Below are 25751 nucleotides of genomic sequence, written 5' to 3'. Positions count from 1 at the left end.
CAAACAGTTTTCACTCCTAACTTTGTCTTCTGCTAAATGAAGTCAAACCATTGAAAGCCCCATGTGTACAAGAGACATTCTGTCCATCCTGGAAGGTCTCAGCACGATACAAAAAGGCTCCCTCAACAACTTCAGGCCAAGCAGCGTAGAGAACTGTACATTCTACTGAGCTGATCATAAATCTGAATGAAATAATTATGTAAAATATTGAAGAGCAATTCAGTGAGAAGATGCCTCATCTGCCTTGATGGGCTTTTCAATTACTCATTTTTAGTACTGCATTATACCGTTCTCTGGCAATAATTATTAAACATTTCAACTGTATTGCGACATAAAACTTAAAAGGCTGATTTATTTCCTGGGCATTAGCCTACCTAGTATAATGTTCCCCAACTATATGGTTCTATTGGTTTAAACCTATTTACCAGAGTGATTTTCTAGCATTCAGTTGAAACTGACACTGTCTCCCCAAGTGGAAGATGAGGGAAATGAGTTAGGTCCAGCGGTTATAAGCACTAGCTTTGGGGTCATGGGGAACATGAGCCCAAGCTCCTGCTTCCTAGTCCCAGTTTCTGAATTTGTAAAATGGCGATAATTTATACTTTACAAGATTATTGGGATGATTGGGTGAAATAATGGATAAGAAGTGTTAGCAAGAACATACAGTACAGACTCAGTAAACAATAGATATTATTGCCATGGCTGTGTATTCTGAGATGCCCTGGGTTTTCCATTTGGCAGATGACAATATTCTCAGTTAATCACACATGTGCATCAGTCACCTACTAGGCTCTGGACACTGAGGGTGCTGTAAGGGTTCGTTTTCTGATTGTCACTTTAAGAACTCAAAAGATGTCACAGTCATGGGGCACCTAAATGTTCCAGGCACTGTGCTAGGCAGTATACACAGAGCATCTTCCTTCATCAGCATGATTCAGCCATTTCGCAGACAAGGACACTGGGGCACAGAAAGGTTAGTTACTTCATTCAAGGTCATTCAGTGACTAAGACAGAAATTGGATCCTATCCAGGTCTGTCTGGCTGCAGAGCCCACACATCTACTCCCCCCACTCCCCCATGCTTTCTCTTAGGATCCCGGAAGGCATATTTCACCTGGTTTGAAGGAGAAGTCTACCTTCCCTTCCTGGATTTTCTAAAGGAGATATGTCTTTCTTACTGAGGATTACCTACCCCCAGCAAATGACCAGTTTCTTACAAGTCCATCTCTACCTTTCTCAGCATCTCCCAATCCTCACGTGGAAGGTGAGACTCTCAACAAAGGGCTACACTGTGTTGAGTGATTGGGCAATGACCCCTACACACACACACACCCCACACACACCCCATGTCCACTGGAGCCTCTGCCCATTGAACTCAAGGCTCCCAAGCCAAGTTGGATTTAGGTGTAGGCCAGCTGGGCTGGTGCCAGGATACCAGTTTGTAAGGAGCATGAAAATGTCACTGGAAATGTGATGAGTTGGAGAAAATGGTCTTTACAAAAATTATTGAGAGCAAGCATGACACGAGAATGACGATAGGAGTGATATTATTATAAACAATGCTCCGTGACTAGAACATACACAAAGATAGCTTTGTGCCAGGAAATTCTCTACCTGCTTTACATGTAATAACTCATTTAAATCCTTCCGCCCCATTGAGGAAGGTACTATTATTATCCCCCATTTTACAGATAGGAAGACTCTTTCCAGAAAGGTTAAGGAATTTGCCAGAGTCACACCACTAGTAGATAGGCTGTCAAGCTCTCCCAGGCCCTTCACCATTGCCTCTTGATAGGAGGCAAAACCCCCAGGTGCTTCCAAGTGGCAAGAGATGGTGTCTCAGGTGCCTTCCAGGCCTCTTAGTTGCTGGGTGAGGTGTGCAAGTTCAGGGCTGGGAGCCAAGCTGTTAGTGGGAGGTGCTGAGCCAGCAGTTTTCCCTGCCTTCTCCTCCTACACAGCACCCAGGCTCTCCTCTGGATGAATGTTGGGCAGATACTTGGGAAATAAAATTTGAAAGGAGGCCAGGTTACTAGCCTGCTCAGAGTGCCCACGCGTCCTGGTCCAGCCCTGCTCCCGAGCCTGGCCCACTGTGTTTGCTCTCAATATGTGAAACAACCCAGATAGCATGCAGGCTTAATCTGCTTTTCAGGGAAAACAAAATCCATTAGCTCTCTGGACTTGATCTCTGTGGATTGGAGGCTGTGTACCCAGGGCAACGTCAGAGGGGCCCCCTACAACGCTCAAGGCCACCTCCGCTGCTCCTCCCCCAGCGTCTCACATGCTTCTCTGGTCTGGGAGGCAGAGGGCATACCCCTGGCAAAGAGAAAATAAAGCAGAAAGGGTAAAAAAGATGAAAACCATGGAGACAATCTGTTGGAAGAGATGCTGGAACAGAAGGGATTCTAACAACCAGTGAAGGGCTGGGAGGTGAAAGTCTTTGTAAGAAAGTAGGACAAGATTTGGGCCTAAATCTTTATAGCCTAGAAAGGGAGCCACGGTCAAAAGCTATAGTGGGCAGTGTAGCAAATGTTGGAATGATGTTTCTGATGCGTTTAGAAAAACCTGGAAAAACACGAAGGCTCTTAGAACACATGGAAAAAGCAAGACAACATTACACACACAATACGAACACAACTATCTACAAATTTCAAAGTATGAACAGAAAAACTCTAAAAGGACACAAGCTAAAATTATTGAAACAGTGGAGGATTTCTTTCCCCTTTACTTTTCTGTCCTTGTACACTTTTCTATAATGAACTTTTCGGAGCAATAAAGGCAAAATCTTTATTTACTTTTGAAAAATCTGTATTGAAAGCTCTTTCATAAAAGACAAAGCAACAGTCTTTTCATTGCCTGACTTTCAGATGGAGAAAACGCACATGGGAAACTAGAAAGAGGTGATTTAATAACTGGGATTATTTCCTTTGGATTCTCCCTCAGATCTTACTGAAGTGTTTCAAAATCCCTTCCAGGACAAATTCAGCAATAATAACCTGCATTCATTTCAGAAAATTAAAGATATGAAATTTAGCTATACAAAATCATCGTAATAGCCCCGAATTGTGAACAACAAAATGTTCAACACTCTGAAGTTTGTTAGGTAAACTGTGGGCGATCCACACATGGGCTATTCTGCAGCCATAGAAGATTTTGTGGAGTTATATACTGAGTAGAAAGGAAAGGGGTTCATGATGTATTGTTGGATGAAAAAGACAGTATAGTGTAATTCTGTTTTTTAGAATTGCATATATGCATGTATGTATGTATAATCTGAAAAGATAAACATCAAAATGTTAGTAATAACTACTGTGGGGGTAGCTGAATTGTGCATATTGTTTGTTTCATAGTTTTTGCTTCCCTGTGTTTTCTGATTCTCCTACAGTGAACAAGTACAGGCATATCTCATTTTGTTGCACTTTATTTATTTTTTTAATTAATTAATTTATTTTTGAGTACTTTGCTTTATTGTACTCAGCAGGCATTGTGGGTTTTTTTACAAACTGAAGGTTTGTGGCAGTCCTGCATTGAGCAAGCCTGTCGGTATCATTTTTCTAGCAGTATTTGCTCACTTTATGTCTCTGTGTCACATTTTGGTAATCCTTGCAACATTTCAAATGTTTTCATTATTATTATACTTGTGGTGATGTGTGATCAGTGATCTTTGGTGTTACTGTTGCAAAAAGATTATGACTTGCTGAAGCTTCAGATAATGGTCAGCATTTTTTAGCAATAAAGTATTTTTTACTTAATATATGGAGATTGGTTTTTTAGATGTGATGTTATTGCACACTTAATAGATTACAGTATACTATAATAATTTTTTTCTTTTAATTTTAACTTAAAAATTTTTATTTTTTTAAATTAAATTTTATTTTTTTTATTGAAGTATGTTTGATTTACAGTGTTGTGTTAGTTTCAGGTATATAGCAAAGTGATTCCGTTATATATACATCTAGTCTTTGTTAGATTCTTTTCCTTTATAGATTATTACATGGTATTGAGCATAGTTCCCTTTGCCATACAGTAGGTCATTGTTGGTTATCTATTTTATATATAGTCGTGCATGTACATTAATCCCAAACTCCTCACTTACCCCTCCCTCCCCTCCACTTTCCCCTTTGATAACCATGTTTGTTTTCTATGTCTGTGAGTCTATTTCTATTTTGTAAATAAGTTCATTTGTATCCTTGTTTTCAGTTCCACATTTAAGTGATATTATATGGTATTTGTCTTTCTCTGTCTGACCTGCTTCACTTAGTATGATCTTCTCTAGGTCCATCATGTTGCTGTAAATGGCATTATTTCATTCTTTTTATGGCTGAGTAATGGAATATATATATATATATATTACACCTTCTTTATCCATTCATCCGTTGATGGACATTTAGGTTGCTTCCATGTCTTGGCTATTGTAGATAGTGCTGCTATGAACATTGGGATGTGTGTGTCTCATTTTCAATTAGGGTTTTCATCTTTTGTGGATATATGCCCAGGAGTAGGATTTCTGGATTATATGGTTACTCTATTTTTAGTTTAGTTGTGGTTTTTTTTTTTTTTTGAAGGATGTTTTTATTTTTATTTATTTATTTAGGTTGCGCTGGGTCTTAGTTGTGGTATGCGGGATCTTTGTTGTGGCACGCGGGATCTTTTTAGTTGCTGCATATAAACTCTTAGTTGCGGCATGCAGGAGGGATCTAGTTCCCTGACCAGGGATCGAACCTGGGCCCCTTGAGTTGGGAGCACAGAGTCTTACCCACTAGACCACCAGGAAAGTCCCTATTTTTAGTTTTCTAAGAAACCTGCATACTGTTCTCCATAGTGGCTGCACCAATTTACATTCCCACCAACAGTGTAGGAGGGTTCCCTTTTCTCCACACCCTCTCCAGCATTTATTATTTACAGACTTTTTGATGATGGCCATTCTGACCAGTGTGAGGTGATACCTCATTGTAGCTTTGATTTGCATTTCTCTAATATGTTGAGCATTTTTTCATTGCAACATAATTTTTATACACACTGGGAAATCAAAATACTCACATGATTCACTTTATTGCAAAACTTAACAAGGTCTGAACCCTCCAAGTATCTCCAGGGTATGCCTGTAGTCTGCTTCTCTTCAGGGTGTCTTTCTCCTGTGTTAATACAATCAGGCTAAGGTGTTCCCTCTAGCTGCAATACACTGAGGATCCACTGCTTCTCACAAACCTCTAGAGAAGAAATATGTATGAGATGATGCAGTAGGGCATATATTCCCTCATTCTCTAACCTGGTCCCTAACTGTCAATCTCCCCTACACTCTTGGACTCAACAATTCGTATTCAGATGTACTGTTGCCCTTTCCTTTAGACTCAGACCACCCACTACCCAGACCAATAAGGACTTGAGGACAGCCTGCTTAAGCAACCACTGTCCCCATCACTATCCCTGAAAGACATCCTTGGTCATGGTGCCCTGCATTGACCACTGGGCTCCTGAGATGTTTTCTTACTCACATCTCAAGTCCCCCTCCCCCTCCCTCCTCACCCCTGCAGAAGTCCCTTCTTATCCCAAGGCTTGAATCTAACCTTCCCTGCCAACTCCATTCCAAGCCCATGCTCATGGGACCAGTTTCCTTCCATGGATGTTATTCAAAGTTCCTGTTCCAATTATCTGACTTATCCACCGTTCTCATGTGGGAACTGGAGCCCTGACCCTGACCACCAGATCTGATCTCTATCTATGACTAGGGTTCTGTTTCCGGAAGACAAATGTCCAAGAGGGCACCTACAGGGACTTCCGAATAGTATTCTCCTGGATATCCCACTACCACAGTCCATTTACTTGTTAGAAAGCTTGTGACTTTATCCGGGACCTTGATGTTATTTAGGTTCATCTCCTGAGGCTTATGTCTGTTGGACCTGAAAGGCTGAGACAACACAGCAGGAGAGAGAGTCCATGTCAGGGTAGAGGAGGGGAGCCAAAATTATACTTAGGAAAGAAGTATTGTGTATTCAAGTCTGAAAAGAAAGTTAGGCCACAAATAGGATGAGGGTAAATGTAGGCCATGATATAAATTTCAAAATGGGTATGCTAGATGATTCAGAATTGTGATCAATGGAAAGTTTTGGAAACTTTGAAAGTTATGCTGGCGAGGTGGCTTAGAAAGTCCCTAATATTTGAAAAGGCCTATTCATGACTAGATGCCCAACCAGTTGCCTTAATGATAGGTTGTCAAGCATTCTTGAAATCAAACCTTGTCCACCTGGCTAAACTTGGGTCTACCTTACCTGTCTATCTCACCTGGCCAGGTGGGGACCAGTCGCAGGTCCCTTAATTTCTCTCCCTTCTTACAGGGAGTCAAGCAGCCTGCCTTACCAGCAAACCTCTCCCAAGTGACTTTAAACTTAACCTGAGAAGGTTTATTGTAGCCTACATTTAAAAAAAAAAAGGAAACGTTTCCTATAGAATGTTGTAATGAAGTCCCTTAAAAAGAATTAGAAACCTCTTCATTTAAAGTAATACATCATCACTTTAGAAAATTTAGAAACTACAAAAAGCATAGAAAGGATGTAAAAATCACCCATAATACTACTACCAGACACAACCACCCATTATAATATGTTTTAATTTTCTAGTCTCAGGTACTCAGAAAAGAAGCCACAGATCGAAATAAGTGTTGAAGCCTTTTTAAGTGACTTTCATTTAGTTGGTGACTAATGTATTATATCTACTCTAGACCAGGATAAGTATGGAGATGTTTGGGGGGTGGGGAAAGGGACAAGAACAAGTTGTGATAGGCCCAAAATTTGTTGGAGGAAGCTGATATTTTCTGAAAAACAAACAACTTTGGGAGCATTCTGTGAATCGGAGGAAATAGCCCCTTCTGTTCAATGCTCATTACCATCTGGCAACTGAGGTTGTGGATAAACAGCCATATTTACCTAAGGTGGCCTCTGTGGCTTGGCAAACATTCTTCTTTGTTTCAGTGCTGGGCCAAGCGCCCGAGTCTTATCCCCCACTGGGATCTTTTTCAGAGGTACAGGCTTTGGTTTCAGATAGCCCTGAGTCAGAATTCAGACCAGATCACTCTGACTTTTATTTCCTCATCTATGAGAATAATTATTCCCATCAAGGATTCAAAGATGTGACCATGTTGAGTACCTGGCACATAGTAGGTGCTAATTAAACATTAGTTCCCTTTGGCTTTCCCAATATAGTCATCCAGAACTCTCCCAAGGATTTTAAAGTTTTAGGGTTAAAAGTACCTGCAAAAGTTCTTTGTGATCACCAATAAAAGGGGTCCTCATGGAGGCTAAGTGCACCATTCCAAGAAAATCACATTGTTTGGAAATCTACCCTCACACCAATAAAGCTGCAGAAGGGAATCTAAATACTCTTTAAGGAAATAGGAAGCAGAAGTACTATTTACATTTACCAAGTACTTGTGTGTGTGTTGGAGTGGGGTGTTCAGTTGTTGTGGGCTGGTCCCGTGTAGGTGGTTCCATATGACTCAGCTTGGCCAGAGAGAAGCTCTTACCTAACATAAGGGAATGACTCTATCAGGAGAGAGTGTGATACAGGGGAAAGAGCCCGGGCATTAGAGCAGATAGGGCTGAGGTCAAACCCCGGCTCCACCACCGCGGGATTCAAACAGGTTATTTAGCCCATCTGCATCACAGTAGTTTCCTCAAGGACAGGCTTAATAGTGTTTAATTATTGGAAGGAAAAGGAAATCATACATGTAACGTCCTTAGCCAGTAGAAAGTGGTCAAAAATGCATGCTGTTATTATTATCAAGGCTATTAATAATCATCTAGAAAAACAAAATTCAACGTCAGAAGGACATTCAGGGAGTTGTCTAAATAGGGAGTAAAGGCAGATATTGCAGCCAGGATGTAGACTCAGCAATCTCACAATTAAAAGGAGGAGGTAGGTGTACCTAGTTCTTCAGTGCACACCTCTTATGTATCAGGCACTGTGCTAAGTGCTGAGGAGACAAAGAGAAAAAAAAGCAAGAGACATAGTGTCTGCCCTAGTGTAGCTTACAGATTATTAGAGAAGAGGACATTAATCAAGGACTTACACAAATGTTTGTAGAATTAAAAGAGGGCTAAAGTGTCTGCAGGGATAGGGATGTACGTATGAGAACACATAATGGGGGAAATTGCCATAATGAAAGAGAACAGGGAAGGCTTTTCAATGAGAAAGATGAGTGAGCTGAGATGAAGAAAGGGAAGAAGGAAAGGAGGGAGGGAAGAAAGGAAAGAGGAAGAAGGAAAGAAGGGAAGAAGAGAAAAGTAATTGATTAGGCTTTTGCAGGAGAAAACACAAGACCAGAGTAGCTAAGTGCAGAAAGCAAGGAAGGAGAAGGCACAGTATGAGGCTAGAGAGGTGGGAAGGCAGGAACTCGACTCTTAAGGATTTCAGTCTTGATTTTGGAAACAGGGAAAAGCTGTTGAATTGTTTTAAGGAGGGAGATTATATTCATGTTTTTGAAAGATCACTCTGGTTTGCAGTATAAAGAACAAATTGAAGAAAGGCAAGAGAAGATGTACAAAGACCAGCTAGGATAATTTTATATTAGTTCAGATTCAAAATGATGTAGCTTAGTCTACAACAGTAGTAGGGATATTAGTCTATGGTAGTATTAGGGATGGTAGTAGGAATTCAAGAGACATTTGGAAGGTAACATGGACAGTATTTGGATACAAAGGGTGAGAGAGGGCTAAGAGCCAAGGATGACACCCAGTGTTTCTGATTTGCACAATTAGAGCAGGACCAGGTTAGGGGGAAGATAGCTTAGTTGTTCACAAGGTGAAGTTGAGGTATGTTTCATCCAAGAGGAAATGCAAGTAGGAGGTAGTAGTTTGGAGATACATGCCTAGAGCTCAGAGAAGTAGCCAAAACTGTAAACATAAACTTGTGAATCATCCACACATAGGTAGTAATTAATGCTATGAGTTGAATGAGATCACCTATAGAGAGAGAATAAAGTCAGAACAGGAGAGGGCTTAGGACTGAGTTTTGAGCAATTTCAAATTTAAAAGCCAGTAGAGGATGATCAGCATCCAAAGAAAGTAGGGAGAGGGGACAGAAAAATAGAGGTGGGGAGAGGGCAGGAGGAAGGAGCTACAGCACAGAAGCCATGGGAGGAGAGTGCTTCAAGAAGGACTACATAGATCCATTAGGCTAAGCACTGCATAAGTCACTGATGGCCTTAGCTAGAGCTGTTTTAATAATGTGATGTACCCACAAAACACCTGGGATTGGGATAAGGATGAGAGGGAGGTGAAGTGAAGACTGGAAGTATAGCCAACTCATTCAAGTTGTTTGATTTGATGGCGAGAAGAGAGAGAACACCATATCTGGAGGGGGATGAAGGATTAAGTGAAAGCGTCTTTATTTTTCAATGGGAAAGACTCAAATGTGCTTACAAGATTGATAGAAATGATTCAGTTGGGGCAAAAGTTGAACCTGGAGGAGAGAAGAGGGGTAATTGTTAGGGTCAGGAAGAGGGATGGGAACAAAGCAGAGATGAAAGAGAAGTAAGGTTCCTCTGTTATAACAAGAATGAAGGAGGACAGGCTGAACGCAGATGGGAAAGTGAAGGACATTAAATCTGATGCCTTCTGCTTTTTCTGTCAAGTAAGAGGCAAGGTAATACAATAAGAGTGAAAGAGGAGATTAATGTTGGAGGTTTGGAGAGACTGGAGATTTGAAATCATCATTGTTGACAGTGGAAAGGTAATGGTTTACCAGATACACACAGCATTGTAGCAGGGCAGACCCGAGGCTAGGAGTCAATTAATATAGGAGACAACTGACTTCGTCACCTAAGTTTGTCCAGCAGCATAGGTGTGAGTCACTGGGGATTTTATCACATCAGAAGATAAAATGACAGAGAAGCAAGGGAGTTTTTAGAGTATTTTTACCATATATGAAAAAATAAAGATGCAAAGAGAGAGAACACAGTGCTGATAAAGAAGAGCAAGGAATGAGGACTTGACCTTTCAAACATTAAAATCTATTACAATGCTATGGGCAGGGTGGGGTGGGGGGAACCAGAGTAGAAAGCTCAATAATAATGTGTTTGGGAACCTGGTATATGATTAAGTTGAACATATGTCCCATTTGCCTGCAAAAGTCTGTTTTGCCAGTTGTCTCAGAATAATTATTAATAACAAACTTTTCATCCTTGTTTAGACAATAAGTTTCATGGTCACTCTTTATATGAGAAAGGTGGCATCACAAAATGGAGGAAAGATGGATTGAGAGGTGTTAAAAGTGGCTCTCAGTATGGACTTCCAGCTTCTACGCCCACAGGAGTTTAGAATTCACCACTCCAGCCTAACAAGTAAAATGCTGAGCAAACAGAAAAATCAACAATTCATTTTAGCTCTATCAGAGAATTGAGGTCACAGAGCAAAGTGCTGCCCCCAAATGGAGAGGCAGACAGGAGGGTGCAGAGAATCACAACATACCAGGGCAGAAACTTCCATGTGCCAGAGTAGGAAAACCTGAGCTGTAATGGCTGGATTCCTAGAGGCTCAGTGTGGACAAGTCAGAGTTGGAAATTTCAGAGGTTGGGTCATTGGCGGGGAGGGGGAATAACTTTTATGGGTTTCACCTCCAGGAGTTCTACCAAATCCTCACAGTGAATATCAGAGAAAAATCTCTTCCTGCTTCTGGCAAAGGGAGGAAAAAAGGAACTATTTTTAAATACACCAGAGCATTCTGTTCTTATTAACAAGGCCTGCTCTCAGGAGAAGCTATTTTGCCAGAACCTAATCTGCTGGAGTTTTATCAGAGCCTAACCTATCTGGGGGAAGAGAAATAGACAACCCCAGCCCCGTCCAGCCATCCAGTCCCACCTAAGCAGTGGGGAAAAACTGAGAAGCACATGTGAAATTCATAGTCCAGGGGTACAAGTCACCGAAAGACTGAAATCTACTCATAAGATTATAGAACACTTCCCCTCTCTGATACCTTAACACAGGCATACTTCAGAGATATTGTTGGTTCAGTTCCAGACCACTGCAAAGATCACAATAAATCTAGTCACATGAAAATTTGGTTTCCCAAGGCATATAAAAGTTATGTTTACATTATACTGTAGTCTATTAAGTGTGCAGTAGCATTATGTCTAAAAAAAAGTACATACCTTAATTAAAAAATACGTTACTGTTAGAAAATGCTAACCATCATGCAACAATGCAGGGTTGCCACAAACCTTCAATTTGTACAAAATGCTGTGTCTGTGAAATGCAGTAAAGTGAAACACGATGAAGTGAGGTATGTCTACATGTTACTAAAGGCCTATTTACCTCAGTTCCTTTTACTCAGCACATCATGTCCACCTTGCAACAAAAAACTAAAAGGCAAACCAAAAGGAAAAAAAAATTTTTTTTTGAAGAGCTAGAGAAAGCATCAGGACCAGACATAGTAGGGATGTTGGAGTTATCAGACTGGGAATTTGAAACAACAATGATTAATATGCTAGGGGCTCTAATGGATAAAGTGGACAGCATGCAAGAACAGATGGGTAGTGTAATCAGAAATGGAACTCCTAAGGAAAAACCAAAAAGAAATGCCAGAGATCAGAAACCTTGTAACAGAAATGAAGAATGCCTTTGACGGGCTTCTTAGTAGACTGGACACAGCCAAGGAATCTCTGAGCTTGAGGATATAGCAACAAAACTACTGAAACTGAAAAGCAAGGAGAATAAAGACTGAAAAAAACAGAACAGAATATACAAGGACTATGAGAAAACTACAGAAGGTATAACATATGCATAATAGGAATACCAGGAGAAGAAAGGGAGAAAGGAACAGAAGAAATATGTGAGATAATAATGACTGAGAATTTCCTCAAATTAATATCAGACACTAAACCAAAGATGCAGGAAGCTCAGAGAACATCAAGAAAGAAAAATGCCCAAAAAAACTATATCCAAGCATATCATTTTTAAACTACAGAAAATTAAACATAAAAATCCTGAAAGAAGCCAGAGGGGAAAAAACTCCTTACCTACAGAGGAACAGAGATAAGAATTATATACAACTTCTCAGAAACCATGTAAACAAGAAGAGAGTGTGGTGAAATATTTAATTGTGTTGAGAGAAAAAAGCCACCAACTTCGAACTCAATACCCTGCGAAATCATTCTTCAAAAGTGAAAAAGATATAGATACTTCTTCAGACAAACGAGAATTGAGGGGATTTGTCACCAGTAGACCCATCTTGCAAGAAATGTTTAAAAAATTCTTTAGAGAGAAGAAAAATAACAGAGGTCAGAAACTCAGATCTTTATAAAAAAGGAAGAGCATTAAGGAAGAAATAAATGAAAGTAAAATAAAATTTTTTTTTTTTCTTATTTTAATCTAACAGATAATAGTTGGTTCAAAATAATAGCAACAAGGTATTCCATTATATATGTTTATGTCTATATGTGCTTATATATGTTTATGTGTACGTGAAATGAATGAAAGCAATGATATAAGGAAAAGGAGGAAGGAATTAGGAATATTTTGGTATTATAAGGTACTTGCACTATCTTTGAAGCAGTATGGTGCTATTTGAAAGTAAACTTGGATTAGTTGTAAATGTATACTGAAAACTCCAGGACAACCATTTTAAAAAGAGAAAAAAGAAGTATTGTAAGAAAGGGAAAAGAAATAGAATTATATAGAATTCTCAATTAGAACCAAAAAAGAAAAAGTGTGAAAGACAGAAATAGGAACAAAGTACAAGGCAACAGTTACGGTAAATGTTAATCTGCCTATATCAATAATCACCTGAAACATCAATTGTCTAAACATACCAATTGAAAGATTGTCAGTGACTCAAAAACTAGACCCTTGTATGCTATCTATAAGAAACCCACTTTAAATATAAAGACTTATAGATTGAAAGCAGAATGATGAGAAAGACACACAATGCTAACCATAATCAAAAGAAAGCAGGAATTGCTATATTAATTTCAAGCAGAGTGGACTTCAGAGCAAGGAAAGTTATCAGGAATAAAGAGGGGCATTACATAATGATAAAGGGGTCAGTTCTCCAAGAGGATGTAATAATCCCTAATACGTTTGTGCCTAATGACAGAGCGTCAGCATGTGAGCTGAAAACTGATAGAACTGCAAGGAGAAATAGATGAATTCACTGTCATTATTGTAGACTTCAATTCCCTTCTATCAGAAACAGACAGATGTAGCAGGCAGAAAATCAGTAAGGACATAGTTCAGCTAAACAGTGCCATCAATCAACTAGATCTAATTGACGTGTAGAGACTACTTCATTCAACAAGAGCAGATTACACATTCTTCTCAAGCTCGCATGGAACATTCAACAAGATAGATCACATTCTGGGTCATAAAACACACCTTAACAGATTTAAAAGGATAGAAATCATACAATATCTCCTCTCAGACCACAGTAGAATTAAACTAGAAATCAATAACAGAAAGATAGCTGAAAATTCCCCAAATACTTGGAGGTTAAACAACACATTTCTAACCAACACATGGGTCAAAGAAGGAATTTCAAAAGAAGTTTTAAAATATTGTGAGCTAAATGAAAATACAACTTATCAAAATTTGTGCAATCCAATGAAAGCAGCACTTAAGAGAAATTTATAGCATTGAATGTACATATTAGAAAAGAAGAAAAACTTTAAATCAGTAATCTAAGCTTCCATTTTAGGAAACTAGAAAAAGAAAAGCAAATTATATAAAATAAGCAGGAAAAAATAATAAATATTAGAGTAGAAATCAATGAAATTGAAAAGAAAAAGAAATCAGTAGAGAAAATCAATAAAACCAAAAACTCGCTCTTTGAAAAGATCAGTAAGGGACTTCCCTGGTGGCGCAGTGGTAAAGAATCCATCTGCCAGTGCAGGGGACATGGGTTCTATCCCTAGTCTGGGAAGATCCCACATGCCACAGAGCAACTAAGCCTGTGCACCACTATTACTGAGACTGTGCTGTAGAGCCTGTGTGCCACAACTACTGAGCCCACATGCCACAACTACTGAAGCCCATGCACTCTAGAGCCCACATGTCACGACTACTGAGCCCATGTGCTGCAACTACTGAAGCCCGTGTGCCTTGAGCCCGTGCTCCACAACAAGAGAAGCCACCACACGAGAAGCCCTCGAACTGCAACGAAGAGTAGCCCCCACTCACCACAACTAGAGAAAGCCCACGCGCAGCAACGAAGACCCAACGCAGCCAAAATAAATTAAAAAAAAAAAAGAAAAAAGAAAAGATCATTAAGATTGATAAGCCCTTAGCCAGGCTAACTGAACAAAAAAAAAGAGAAGACACAAATTACTAATATCAGAAATGAAAGAAGGGACATCACTCCAGATCCCATGAACACTACAGGAATAATAAAGGAGTATTACGAACAACTCTATGCTCACAAATTTGATAACCTAGATGAAATGTACCAATTCCTTGAAAGACATAATCTGCCAAAACTCACACAATAAGGAGTAGAAAATATGTCTAGGCCTATGCCTTTTAAAGAAATTAAGTCAATAATAATATCCTTCCAAAATAGAAAGCACCAGACTGAGATGGGTTCACTGGTGAATTCTACCAAACATTTAAGGAAGAAATTATACCAATTCTCTACTTCCTAACTCATTCTATGAGGCCAGCATCACCCTAATACCAAGAGTAGGCAAAGACGTTGCAAAAATAAAGGAAAACTGCAAATGCATATCTCTCATGAACATAGATGCAAAATTCCCCAATAAAATCAAATGCAACAGTATATCTCAATAAGAAGAATAGACACCGTAACCAAGTGGGATTTATCCCAGGCATGACAGGCTGGTTCAACATTTGAAAATCAATTAATGTAATCTATCAACAGGCAAAAGAAGAAAAATCACATGATCATATCAATAAATGCAGAAAAAACATTGGACAAAATCCAACAACCCATTCATGATAAAAACTCTCAGCCAACTATGAATAGAGATAAAGATCCTTAACTTGATAAAGAACATACAAAAAACCTATACTTAACATCATACTTATTGGTAAGAAACTTGAGATTTTGCTGCAAAGATCAAGAACAAGGCAAGGATTGCCATGTATACATCAATATGTATAAAATAGATTAATAAGAAAAATCAAATTGTGCACTTTAAATATATGCAGTTTATTGTATGTCAATTACATCTCAATAAAACTCTTTTTAAGAGGAAAAGAAGAAAAAGGCAAGGATATCTCCCCTCACCACTGCTTTTCAACATCATGCTGGATGTCCTAGCTAATGTAACAAGACGAGATAAGGAAAGATATACAGATTTGGAAAGAAAAAATAAAACTGTCTTTGCAGAAGACATAATTGTCTACATAGGGAAAACTGAAAGAATTGACAAAAAACCTTCTAGAACTAATAAGCAATTACAACAAAAGATTAATGATTGCCAGGGGTTGGGGAAAGGCAGGGATGCACAGGCAGAGCACAGAAGATTTTTAAGGCAGTGAAATTACTCAATAAAATACTACAGTGGTAGATACATATTACTATACATTTGTCAAAACCCATAGAACATACAACACCAAAAGTGAACCTCAACACAAACTATGGACTTTGGGTGATGATGTGTCAGTGTAGGTTTGTATAGGTTTATCAATTGTAACAAATGTACCACTCTGGTTCCTGGTGTTGATAATGGGAAAGGTTGTGCATGTGTGGGAACAGGGAGTATATGGGAACTCTCTGTACTTCCTGCTCAATTTTGCTGTGAACCTGAAACTGCTCTGAAAAAATTGCTTACTAATTTTTTAAAAAGTAGCTCACAGTATGGAGAAAATGGAGTTAGATCCCTGTCCGATCATATTAAAAATTAAATTCTAAATGGGTTGAAGACCTAAGTGTGAAAATAAAATTATAAATCTAATGGAAGAAAATACTGTAGAATATCTTTTTGGTCTCAGTTTTTTAGGCAAGACCAAAAAGTGCAAGCCATTGGAGAGAAATTGATAAATTTGACTAGATGAAAGTTATTAAAGAATTCCAAATATAAGATGAACATCTGGGTGACAGATATTTGTACATGGTGAGCAATTCATATCTAGAATGTCCTACAAATCAACAAGAAAAAGAGGAAAAATCCAGTGGTAAAGATTCTGAGCTAGCAATTCACAGGAGAAACCTGATAAAATTAGAAATAATTAGAAAGTCCAGTAATCACAAGTTCTAGTGAGGATACGGGGAAATGGGAACAGTTGTGCATAGCTTATAGGATAAAAGTAGGTATCGCCGTTTTGCAGAGCAATCTGGCACTACTTAGTGAAATTAATATAATTATACTCACAACCGAGCAGTCCCACTACATGGTTTATGTTGCTGAGAAGCGCTCACGTAGGTTCATAAGCAAAGCAGCATGAGGATTTGTATTACAGTAATATTTGTGGAGGCAAAGAGCCGGAAGTCAGCTAAGTGTCCCCACTAGGAGAATGGATAAGTAAAGTGCGGTCTATGTGTGCAGTGGAGTGCTAGGCAGCAGTCAGCAGCAGTGCTGCATTCACACTGACATCTCAAAATTATAAGATTAAGTGAAAGAAATATTAAAATACAAAACAACTGTATGTAACTTCAAGTAAATTATACACACACACATATATGTATATATATGTATATGTATATATATATTCAGAAGGACATATATTAAATACTTAGGAATGAGCGGTAAATAAAGGAGGAAAATGGGAGAAGTATAAAGACTAGAGATAAACAAAATGTTGCCTTGCTTTGCCCAGTGATGAAAATATGTGATGTAACTTAATTTTTACCTGCTTTCCTAAAAAAAGAGGAAGAAAAAAAATGTTTTTAAGTAAAATAAATACAATATGGATATAATGATCTCATTAAATTATACTTGATAATTAAATGAGTAATCCATATAAAGCGCTTAGCTTAGTACCTAGCCTATACTGAACACTCAATAACTGTTATCTGTTAATGTTATTAACACTACTCATGACACAGCTACTACCAATCATTTGGAGTTGGCATTAAAGACCCCTGGTGATGATTTCCCCCAAACGATCCTTCCAGGTCTAAGAGAGGGATAGGTGGGTCCTGGCAGCCAACCCAGAAGCAAGTAGGAGAAATGGTGAAAACAGCTTTGGGGAATGGGAACGGCTACCAGCCAATGGCTACCAGCTTTTTTGCAGTGTCATACGAAATCTTGGTGGTTAACTTGGAAAAACACCAGTATAAGGCACAAATTAAGAAAGGAGAGGCTGCAGGAGTAAACAGTGCTATAGAGCCGGGCGACTTAATGTACTTTGGTATCCTTCCTCCAAGTGGGGGTTTTCTTTTAACATTTTAATTTCAAGGTATAAAATTGAATCACAACGTCTAGGTATATAGTGTTTGCTTTGGATTATCTCTCCCCCACCCTCCTCCTCCCCTGAAGTAGGACACAGGTTGCCGTAGTGCAATGAGCAAGATCATCACCTAGTGGCCTGTCCCTCAAAGTGCTGACATGCGATCCTGGTCCCAGAGAACAGAGAACAGGTGCTACATCCTTGCCCTTACGTTAATACAACAACCATTGAGTGGGACTCCATGCCAGGCGCTATTCTGGTGTCTTGGGGATATATCAATAGAACTGCTAACAGAAAATGGCAGATGTAAAACTAAAATTAAGGAAGTATCAACACAGAAACTTCCCAAAGTGACATTGCATTTTAATGTGTGTATTTTCCACTGATTTTCCATAGATCATAGATGAAGAAGAAACACAGTTTATGAGTAATTGTCCCGTTGCGGTCACCGAAAGCACCCCACGGAGGAGGACGCGGATCCAGGTGTTCTGGGTAGCGCCACCTGCAGGAACTGGCTGTGTGATTCTAAAGTAAGTGAACATGCAATCCTTGGAACACTTCACTCCCCTTCCCTCTGGTCTCTCGAAGTCTCCATGGCGTGGTTGCAGAAGGAAAAGTGGCTTTACTGGGGCATCAGACAAGTTGTGTCATCTCTCGGCCCTCCGTTATCGCGACACTAAAACGGGACTTTGGGCCGTCTTTCGTAAAGTGCTATGAAAAGAGTCAGTCACCTTAAACTGTGCCAGACTGAACTGAGACCTGACTATAGCCTCCGTTGGCCCCAAGGTCTACTTTATCATCCTATCTTCTTCCTTCTCCCATCAGAACTGCCCTCTTGCATCACTTCCCATGGGGCCTCTTGATCCTCATATTGTTGAGTTACAATAGATGATGAGGGGTTTTAGCCAGTCAGTGGTTTTCCTCTGAAAGGTAGCATTATCTGAAACCTATGTTTCCAAAATTGTATGTCATAGAATGATGTTCAGGGAGATGTAAATAGGTGGGAAGGAAATCAATTTCTATGGTTAAATAATTTTGGAAAATGCTGTGTTATATATCCCCTTCTTGCAGATTCACAACATATATTAGCATATTGAAGCTTTTGCAAAGTCCTGCCAAAAAGAAGTCTGTTTAACTTGGTTTCACCCAGCATTTCCCAAACTTGACTGCAAAGCTCCTTTTTTTGCTGAGGCATCTATTAACATTCAGCAGTTTGAGAAATGCAGCTATAACCTATTTTAAATACATTTAAAGCCTGCAGAGAGTGATGCTGGGAATTTTAAGATTTCAGATGGGCAAACAGTCATGGGTAGATAGGCAAGGCTCCAATGCCAGCATCCAAGAAACCCTTTTTCCTGGGAACCTCCCAACCATCTTCCACTTCTTTAAATCCCCTAAGATCTTATGTATTTATTTGGTTCATTTGTCTGAACCTGTGGCAGGTGGACATTTCTAAAGACTTACAACTACAGCTCAGCCCTGAGGAGAGGCTGATAAGGAGGCATTCCACCTAGGCTCTCCAGTCCCTGCAGTTTCTGGACCCAGCTGTGCCTGGCTTATAGAAAAAAAAGCCCACAGAGATCTCTGGAAGCCTCCGTCTGTTGTCCAGACTCAGCCCTGTCTTTGGCCTCTTGTTGCTGCCATCTGTCTGTACATTTTTTTTTTTCTTAGTTTAATACAAGCTGAGCATCCTTCCTCAGATTTCTTAAGAAGTTTGGCTTTTGGCATTAATCTATATTTGTGATTTTTTTTTAATTTAGAAGTAGAGTTTGTATATAAGTATAAATCCCAATACATAACATGTGTCTAGTTGCAATGCAGGAGAAGGCCGTGTAGAAACAAATGAAGACCACTGAAATGAGAAAAGAGGCTATTTTTTCAAAGCTTGCTGTATAGCAAGGAAGTCAGCTGCCATCACTAGCATTTGGCAGAGACTCAAAAGCAGGCAGAGGAGTGGGAAAGCTTTACAGTGGAAAAAAAAAGAGAATGTTGTAGGTACTTTCTGACTGGAGGTTGTTGGCATTGGGAAGCTGAGAGCGGGCTAACTAGAAATGAAGCATCTGATGTGATTGGTTTGGAGAGGATATTTGCCTTTCTCTGATTGGTCCTGAGATGGGCATAGAGGAGGCAGTGGGGGCAAGAATTAGTGGGGGCATCATTGACCAAATCCTAAGTGTTCTGCACTAGTGGCTGCAGAGGTTGTGGTTTGGCTTCCTAGGCCGTTTACTGCAGAGGTTGGGGGTCAGTGTCATCATTGTCATGTACAGCCTGGCCTTTGTCCCTTAGTGTATTCAGTCTCAGCCTGGAGACGGGGCTCTCAGCTTGGCTTTCCGGTATCCACACCCCCGCCCATGGCAGCCCTATCACTCCACAGAGGCGGGGCTTTCCAACATCAGATCCATGTGATGAATCTTGCTGCTCTAAAGCCCTTATCCCTTTGGTGTAGATCTCAGGTTTTCTTTGATTTATTGTTCTCACAAACCAGAAGCATTTGATCTTCCTGGTGGAAACCAAAAAGGCTTCTCCTGTTTACAGTTAACAATGAACATATGTGAACATATGTTGATCCATTAACAGTGAACAAATGTGGCTTGTTCAGTCATTCATTCTTTCAGTAAATGTAACTGAGCTTCTATGTGCACAGGCATCCATGATATACAGGCAACTGAGGTTAAGATCTTGGCCCTCAAGATTCTCACAGGCCAAATGGAGGAGAAAGAAAGGGACAACCAATACTGTCTATCTACCATGAACTCAGCTGCACATCTAGCAGGCTTTGTCTAACTTAATCTTCACAACAAACCTCCCCCTTTTATGCAGGAGGAGACAAGTCCCAGTGGATTAGGCAAGTTTCTTGAGGTCACACGTCCATTTAATGCTAAAGGCTCATGTTCTTCCTTTTATCTTTTTCTGAAGGAATTAAAAGTAATCTACAACTACTCACTAAAGAAATAATTTTATAGGTAAGATGTAAATACATTCACATTGTAAAATTTCAAACAGTAGAGAAAATAGTGAAATACAGAAAAATAAAGAATATAAAAAAAGTGAAAAATCCCTGACAGTTCTCCCAATAAATCCTACAGTCTTCTACCCAAAAGTAGCAATAGATATCAATTTGGTGTTTATTTGTTAGACTTTTTAATCTGTGCATTTATATGCATGTAAATAAACATATAAGTACCCTTTACACAAATGGTATCATGGTCTACATGATGTCCTGAACTTGAATGGGTTTTCACTAAATTAAAGGTATTAGAGGTATTTCCAGGTCAGAACATATGGATCTATCTCTTTTTTTAAACTGTTGCATATAATCTGCACTGTGAATGTGTTAGTTATTACACAGTTGGTGGACATTTAGATTGTTTCCAGTTTTTTACTATTACAAATAATGCTATAATAAACATCTTTATACATGCCTCTGAGCGAATATGCAAGTTTTTATCCATGGTAGCTGCCAAGAAGTAGGATCATAAGGGATGCACATTTATAATTTTAATAGACACTGCCAGATTTTCCTCCAAAAAGCTTGCCAACTTAAACACACTCCCTGACTGTGAACATGAGCGTCTATTTCCTTACTTGCTCAACAACTCTTTTTTTTTTAAGTATTTATTTATTTGGCTGTGCTGCATCTTAGTTGTAGCACGTGGGATCTTCGTTACAGCATGTGGGATCTTCATTATGGCACGTGGGATCTTTGTTATGGCATGTGGAATCTTTAGTTGCGCCATGTGAACTCTTAGTTGTGGCAGGTAGGATCTAGTTCCCTGACCAGGAAGTGAACCTGGGCCCCCTGCATTGGGAGCGTGGAGTCTTAGCCAGTGAACCACCAAGGAAGTCCCTCAGCAACTCTTGATGTTTTTCATTCTTTAAAGTTCTGCCCATCTTATAGTTAAAAATGGTGTCTTGTGGTAATTTATATTTTCCTGATTACTAGTAATATTAAGAATCTTTTCTAATATTTATTCCATTTCTATTTCCTCTTTGTGAATGGCCCATTCATATTCTTGTCCATTATTCAAATGATGTTTCTTTTAAAAAGTGATTTTTATATATTTCCATATATTTAAATATAAAATATGTGTATATTATATGTATAAAATACATTTTATATTACGTATTTATATATAATCATAGGTAAATATATCATTTTATATATTTAAAACATATTTATGTTTAAAATTGATCCTTATATGTATTTATAAACTTCAAATATTTCTCTCGACTTTTAACTTTGCTTATGAGTGTCTAATCATCCAAAAATTTGAAGTTTTGATTTTAATCAAATGTATCCGTCCTTTCTCTTATGAATTTTGTTTTGTATCTTGTCTAAAAATTATCTTCCTACACCCAAGGGTATAAATATATTCCCATATTGTTATTATTTTTTAGGTTTAAAAATAAATTTGTCTTTAATCTTCCTGGAATTTAATTTTGTGAATAATATGGTATCAGTAAGCCTCAAGGGAAAATAAATGTCACGCTCAGCATGAGGCACCAAAGGGTCGGTTGAATCAGGGGTGTACTTATGACGGTGTGGCCAAAATAAAAGTGGGAGGAGCCTTTAGCATCCGTGCCTGAAAGGGCAAGGGGAGCGTATAGAGGATGGAGCAGAGAAGACCACCACCTCCCAGGGGCTGAGACCTTCAGTTAAGGGAAGCTACTAACCTGAGGTGACCCACAGGGACCCCAATCTTGATTCCCTGTCGATTCTCCCTTTTGACCTTGACTCCAACCATGAGGACAATGAAGCCCATTGATAGAGTCCATACAGATTCTCTTCTCCTGTAAAGAACAGGTTACAGAAGCTTGGAGTAAGATAAGACAGATAAGAGCTGTCCAGCACAGATGGAAAATCAAAATCTATTTTTCTCAGAATGGCTAGGTAGTTGTTCCACACCCATTTATCAAAGTGTTTGTCCTTCCCCTGATTGTTTGAAATGCTACTTTATCAAATATAGAATTTTTATACAGGTCCATTCTGTTCTGTTGATCTTTTTATCTATTCCCGCACAAAACCCACACCATTTTATAGCATAATTTTATTTTATGTTTTGATAGCGAGTCATTGCTCATTAATCTTCTGGTTCAGAATGTTCATGGCCATTCAAGCAGATTCATAATTCCAGACGAATCATAAAGTGAGTTTGTTGTGTTTAATAAAAACTTATATTGGGATTTTGAATGGTGTTGCAAACCCTACAATATGTTTTCACATTGTAGCATCCCTACAATATGTTTTCCCAGTTAGAAACATGGAATATCCCCTATTCAGGTCTTTTATGTCCTTCAGGAAAGTCATGTGATTTTTCCTCATTTAGATTACACATTCTTGTGAGGCTTCCCCCACCACACACACACACACACACACACACACACACACACACACACAGGTATTTTACAGTTTTATTGCTTTTGTGAATGGCTCTTTTTTTTCCTGTTAAACTTTCTAATCATTGATTGCTTGTGTTTAAGAAAGCTATTGATTCTTGTACCTTGAGTTTGAGTTTAGACAGTGCTGAACTCCCTTGATAATTCTAATGGCTTATTTTTTTCATTCTTCTGAGAAATAATGAATAAATAAACGTGTTTCTTTTTCATGTTTTAGTTTATTATCTATCACCTGTAGTACAATATTAAATAGTGGTGTTCATGCTTACTCCTGATTTTAATGGGAATACTATTATAATTCACTTTTAAGTATAACAGAAAGTACAGGTTTCAAATTGATGCCTTGAATCAAGTTGAGAAACACCCTTTATCTAGCTGAGAAAGTTTCCTTCTTTTTCGTGTGGAAGATGATATTGGAGAAACCAATCAACCAACCAATATTCCGTGTGCACCTACCATGTGTCCAGAGTCGACCATCACTGAGAAAGGCTCAGAGTATAAACAAGGATCCTAAGTTTCAAGATACTTTCCTGAAGTCTATTTGTGATGTAAATTAAAATACTTCGTGAACCCAAGACAGACATGGACCGGAGACAAATTAAACACAGTTAGTCAGAAAGTAGATGAATGAAGAATGTATTAATGGGAGCACCAGAGCTCCTTAGAAAGGTTAGTTTATATCTTGAAGGCAGTAGTAGGGTTTGGATAAATGGACAGAAAAAAAGAGGTCATTCCAGGTGAAGGGAGTGGACAGAGTGAAACTGATATGAGAACTTGGAGGTGAGAGTAAGCATGGCAGCCCTGGGAGACAGTAAACAGACTTGGTGAGATTAGAAGGTCTTGGGGGGCCAAAGTCCATTGCTAAATCAGGGAGGTTTTCCACTGTCAAGATGAAGAGGAGGAACTTGATTCAAGAGGAACAAGGGAGCCATTAGTGGGTATTAAGCAGCGGACTGACATGCTGGAAGGCAGATTCACTCACAAGTTAGTAAGGATGCTTAAATCTGGCAGCAAAGTTCAGGAAAAATTAAAGGGGAGATGCTAACTTTGTTGCAGAGCCCTCACTTGCAGAAATGGGCATTTGTGTTGCTGTGTTTGAGTAATATTCCTGGGAGAAGGCAGCTCAGTAGTGTAAGCTGCAGAGTCTGCTAAATATCTGTAATGACAGCTCTGAAGCCCACTTAGCTGGTTATGTTTCTTTGCCCAGGAGGGCTGGGAAGGGAAGCACATAGCAATTACGACTTTCCTTTTGGCACAAACCTGACACCATTTCCATTTTCCATTTGGATGCAAAGATTTGAACATTTCTAAATTATAGGCATTTTAGGCAGCCCTCCTTATAGCCTTCTCCCTACAAATGAATGACCCAGCCCTTAAAGTTTCCCTGGCATGCTACAATGCTGCAAACTGTTACGGCAAAGTGGTGACTGATTGGAAGAAAAAGCCTCTGTGAATAGAATAGATGTTTACAGACTCCATCAGAGGGAAGTCCTATCCCCTTAAGTCTGATAAAAGTTTTGTCCCTTGAAGTGATCCTCTTTTTCCATATCTTTATTACATACATTTATTACTAGATTTCTGACACCCACTTGTCACTTCCCGGGAGGGACTGAAATGTGGGTTGCCTTACTCCAGAGGAGACAGTCACCAGGTGAACCATTTGGGGAATTCAACCTTATGAAACAATGATTGGCTGCAGGCAGTAAAACAGCCCAGAGCCAAGCCCTGCTCTAGGTGCACATGAATACTCATTTCATCCTCAGAGCAATCCTACGAAGTGGATACTAAAGAGGATGCTAAGGCACAGAGAGGTTAAGTAACTTGCCCAAGGTCACAGGGTAACTGACAGAGATGGGATTTAAATAGAGAAACATCTGGGTTCCAGAATCCGTGATCTTAGTAGTGTACTCCATCTCAGACAGGTCAAGTTCAACTGCAACTTCTCCTTCTCCCCCAACATCATTAGTTACCAGACCTGTCTCTTCTCTCTCTCACTTGCTGTACATTCACTGCCTTGTTCACAGACACTTCTTGCCTCACTATTGCAGGAACCTCGCACTGCTCACCCTAGTTCCTTACTCTGTGATCCTGCCTCACGCTGGCATAAGAACTGCTGTCCTCATACGCAGCTGAGTCACACCACTTACGTAACAAACTTGAAGGGGACTCTCCATCACCTTCCAGATCAAGCCCAGAATCCTGATCAGAGCATTTGTCTCTCTATGTCCTTTACCAGAGTCCCTGACCAGCCTCTTCTTCCACTGAATCCTTCCATGAACACTATTCTCCTGCCATTCTTGTCTGCTCACTCTCTTGGTAGCATTTATTGAGCACCTCCTGTATGCAGGCGCTGAGGACTCAGAGGCTCTCTTTGAGGATGTCACAGTCTAGGGGTGAAACACAAAACAGGTCCACAGTCCTTCATCTGAGTTTCTGAAATCCAAAAAAGATACTTTCTTAACTAATTTAGGGCCCAATCTTGCCTTGAACTGACTTGAAGTTACTTATAGTCTTTTAGTGTAAATATTAATGTGTTTGATGCTGCCCCAAACCCTGATGGGGACGTTACAAAATATATGGAAAGTACACTGTATTTTCTTTCCGAAATCCAAAAATATTCTGAATTCTGAGGCACCTCTGGCCTCAAGGGTAACAGATAAGGAACTTGGCCGTCTGATGGGAAGTTTGGTCATGGAGTGCAGGGGAGGCAGCCCTCTGGCAGGACTGGGTTTCACAGAAATGTTAAAAATGAGCAGTTCAGTTCTTGCCAGTAAAATAACCTGTTTCCAGCTACAGCTGCTACAAGATCTGAGAATGTATTCAGTGTTCCCTATCACCAGAGAATAGAGCCAAAATTCCTTGGCGTGGGGTCCAAGGTCCTTAGTGACATTTCCAGACACCTTTGCAGCCTCATTTCTAGACTGTGAGCTTCATGGAAGAGGGGATCAATTTTACTCATGTCCGTGGCCCTAAAGCAGGAGTCGGCAAACCACAGCCTGTGAGCCACATCTGGCCCACTGCC

The 25751-nt window shown here is 39.5% G+C and overlaps 1 protein-coding gene across 1 annotated transcript in view; it reads left to right on the top strand.

The window, feature by feature from the left end:
- Positions 1–25751, top strand: part of SPON1 (spondin 1) — a 270084-nt gene that overhangs the window by 64062 nt on the left and 180271 nt on the right. The window contains exon 3 of the mRNA XM_057750017.1: positions 17729–17862. Coding sequence (XP_057606000.1) covers positions 17729–17862 — 134 coding nt within the window. The remainder of the gene's footprint in view (positions 1–17728; positions 17863–25751) is intronic.

The sequence above is a fragment of the Hippopotamus amphibius genome, chromosome 9, assembly GCF_030028045.1.
Source record: "Hippopotamus amphibius kiboko isolate mHipAmp2 chromosome 9, mHipAmp2.hap2, whole genome shotgun sequence".
NCBI lineage: Eukaryota > Metazoa > Chordata > Mammalia > Artiodactyla > Hippopotamidae > Hippopotamus > Hippopotamus amphibius.
The sequence above is the reverse complement of the archived record's forward strand: the minus strand, read 5'-3'. Positions and strand labels throughout refer to the sequence as shown.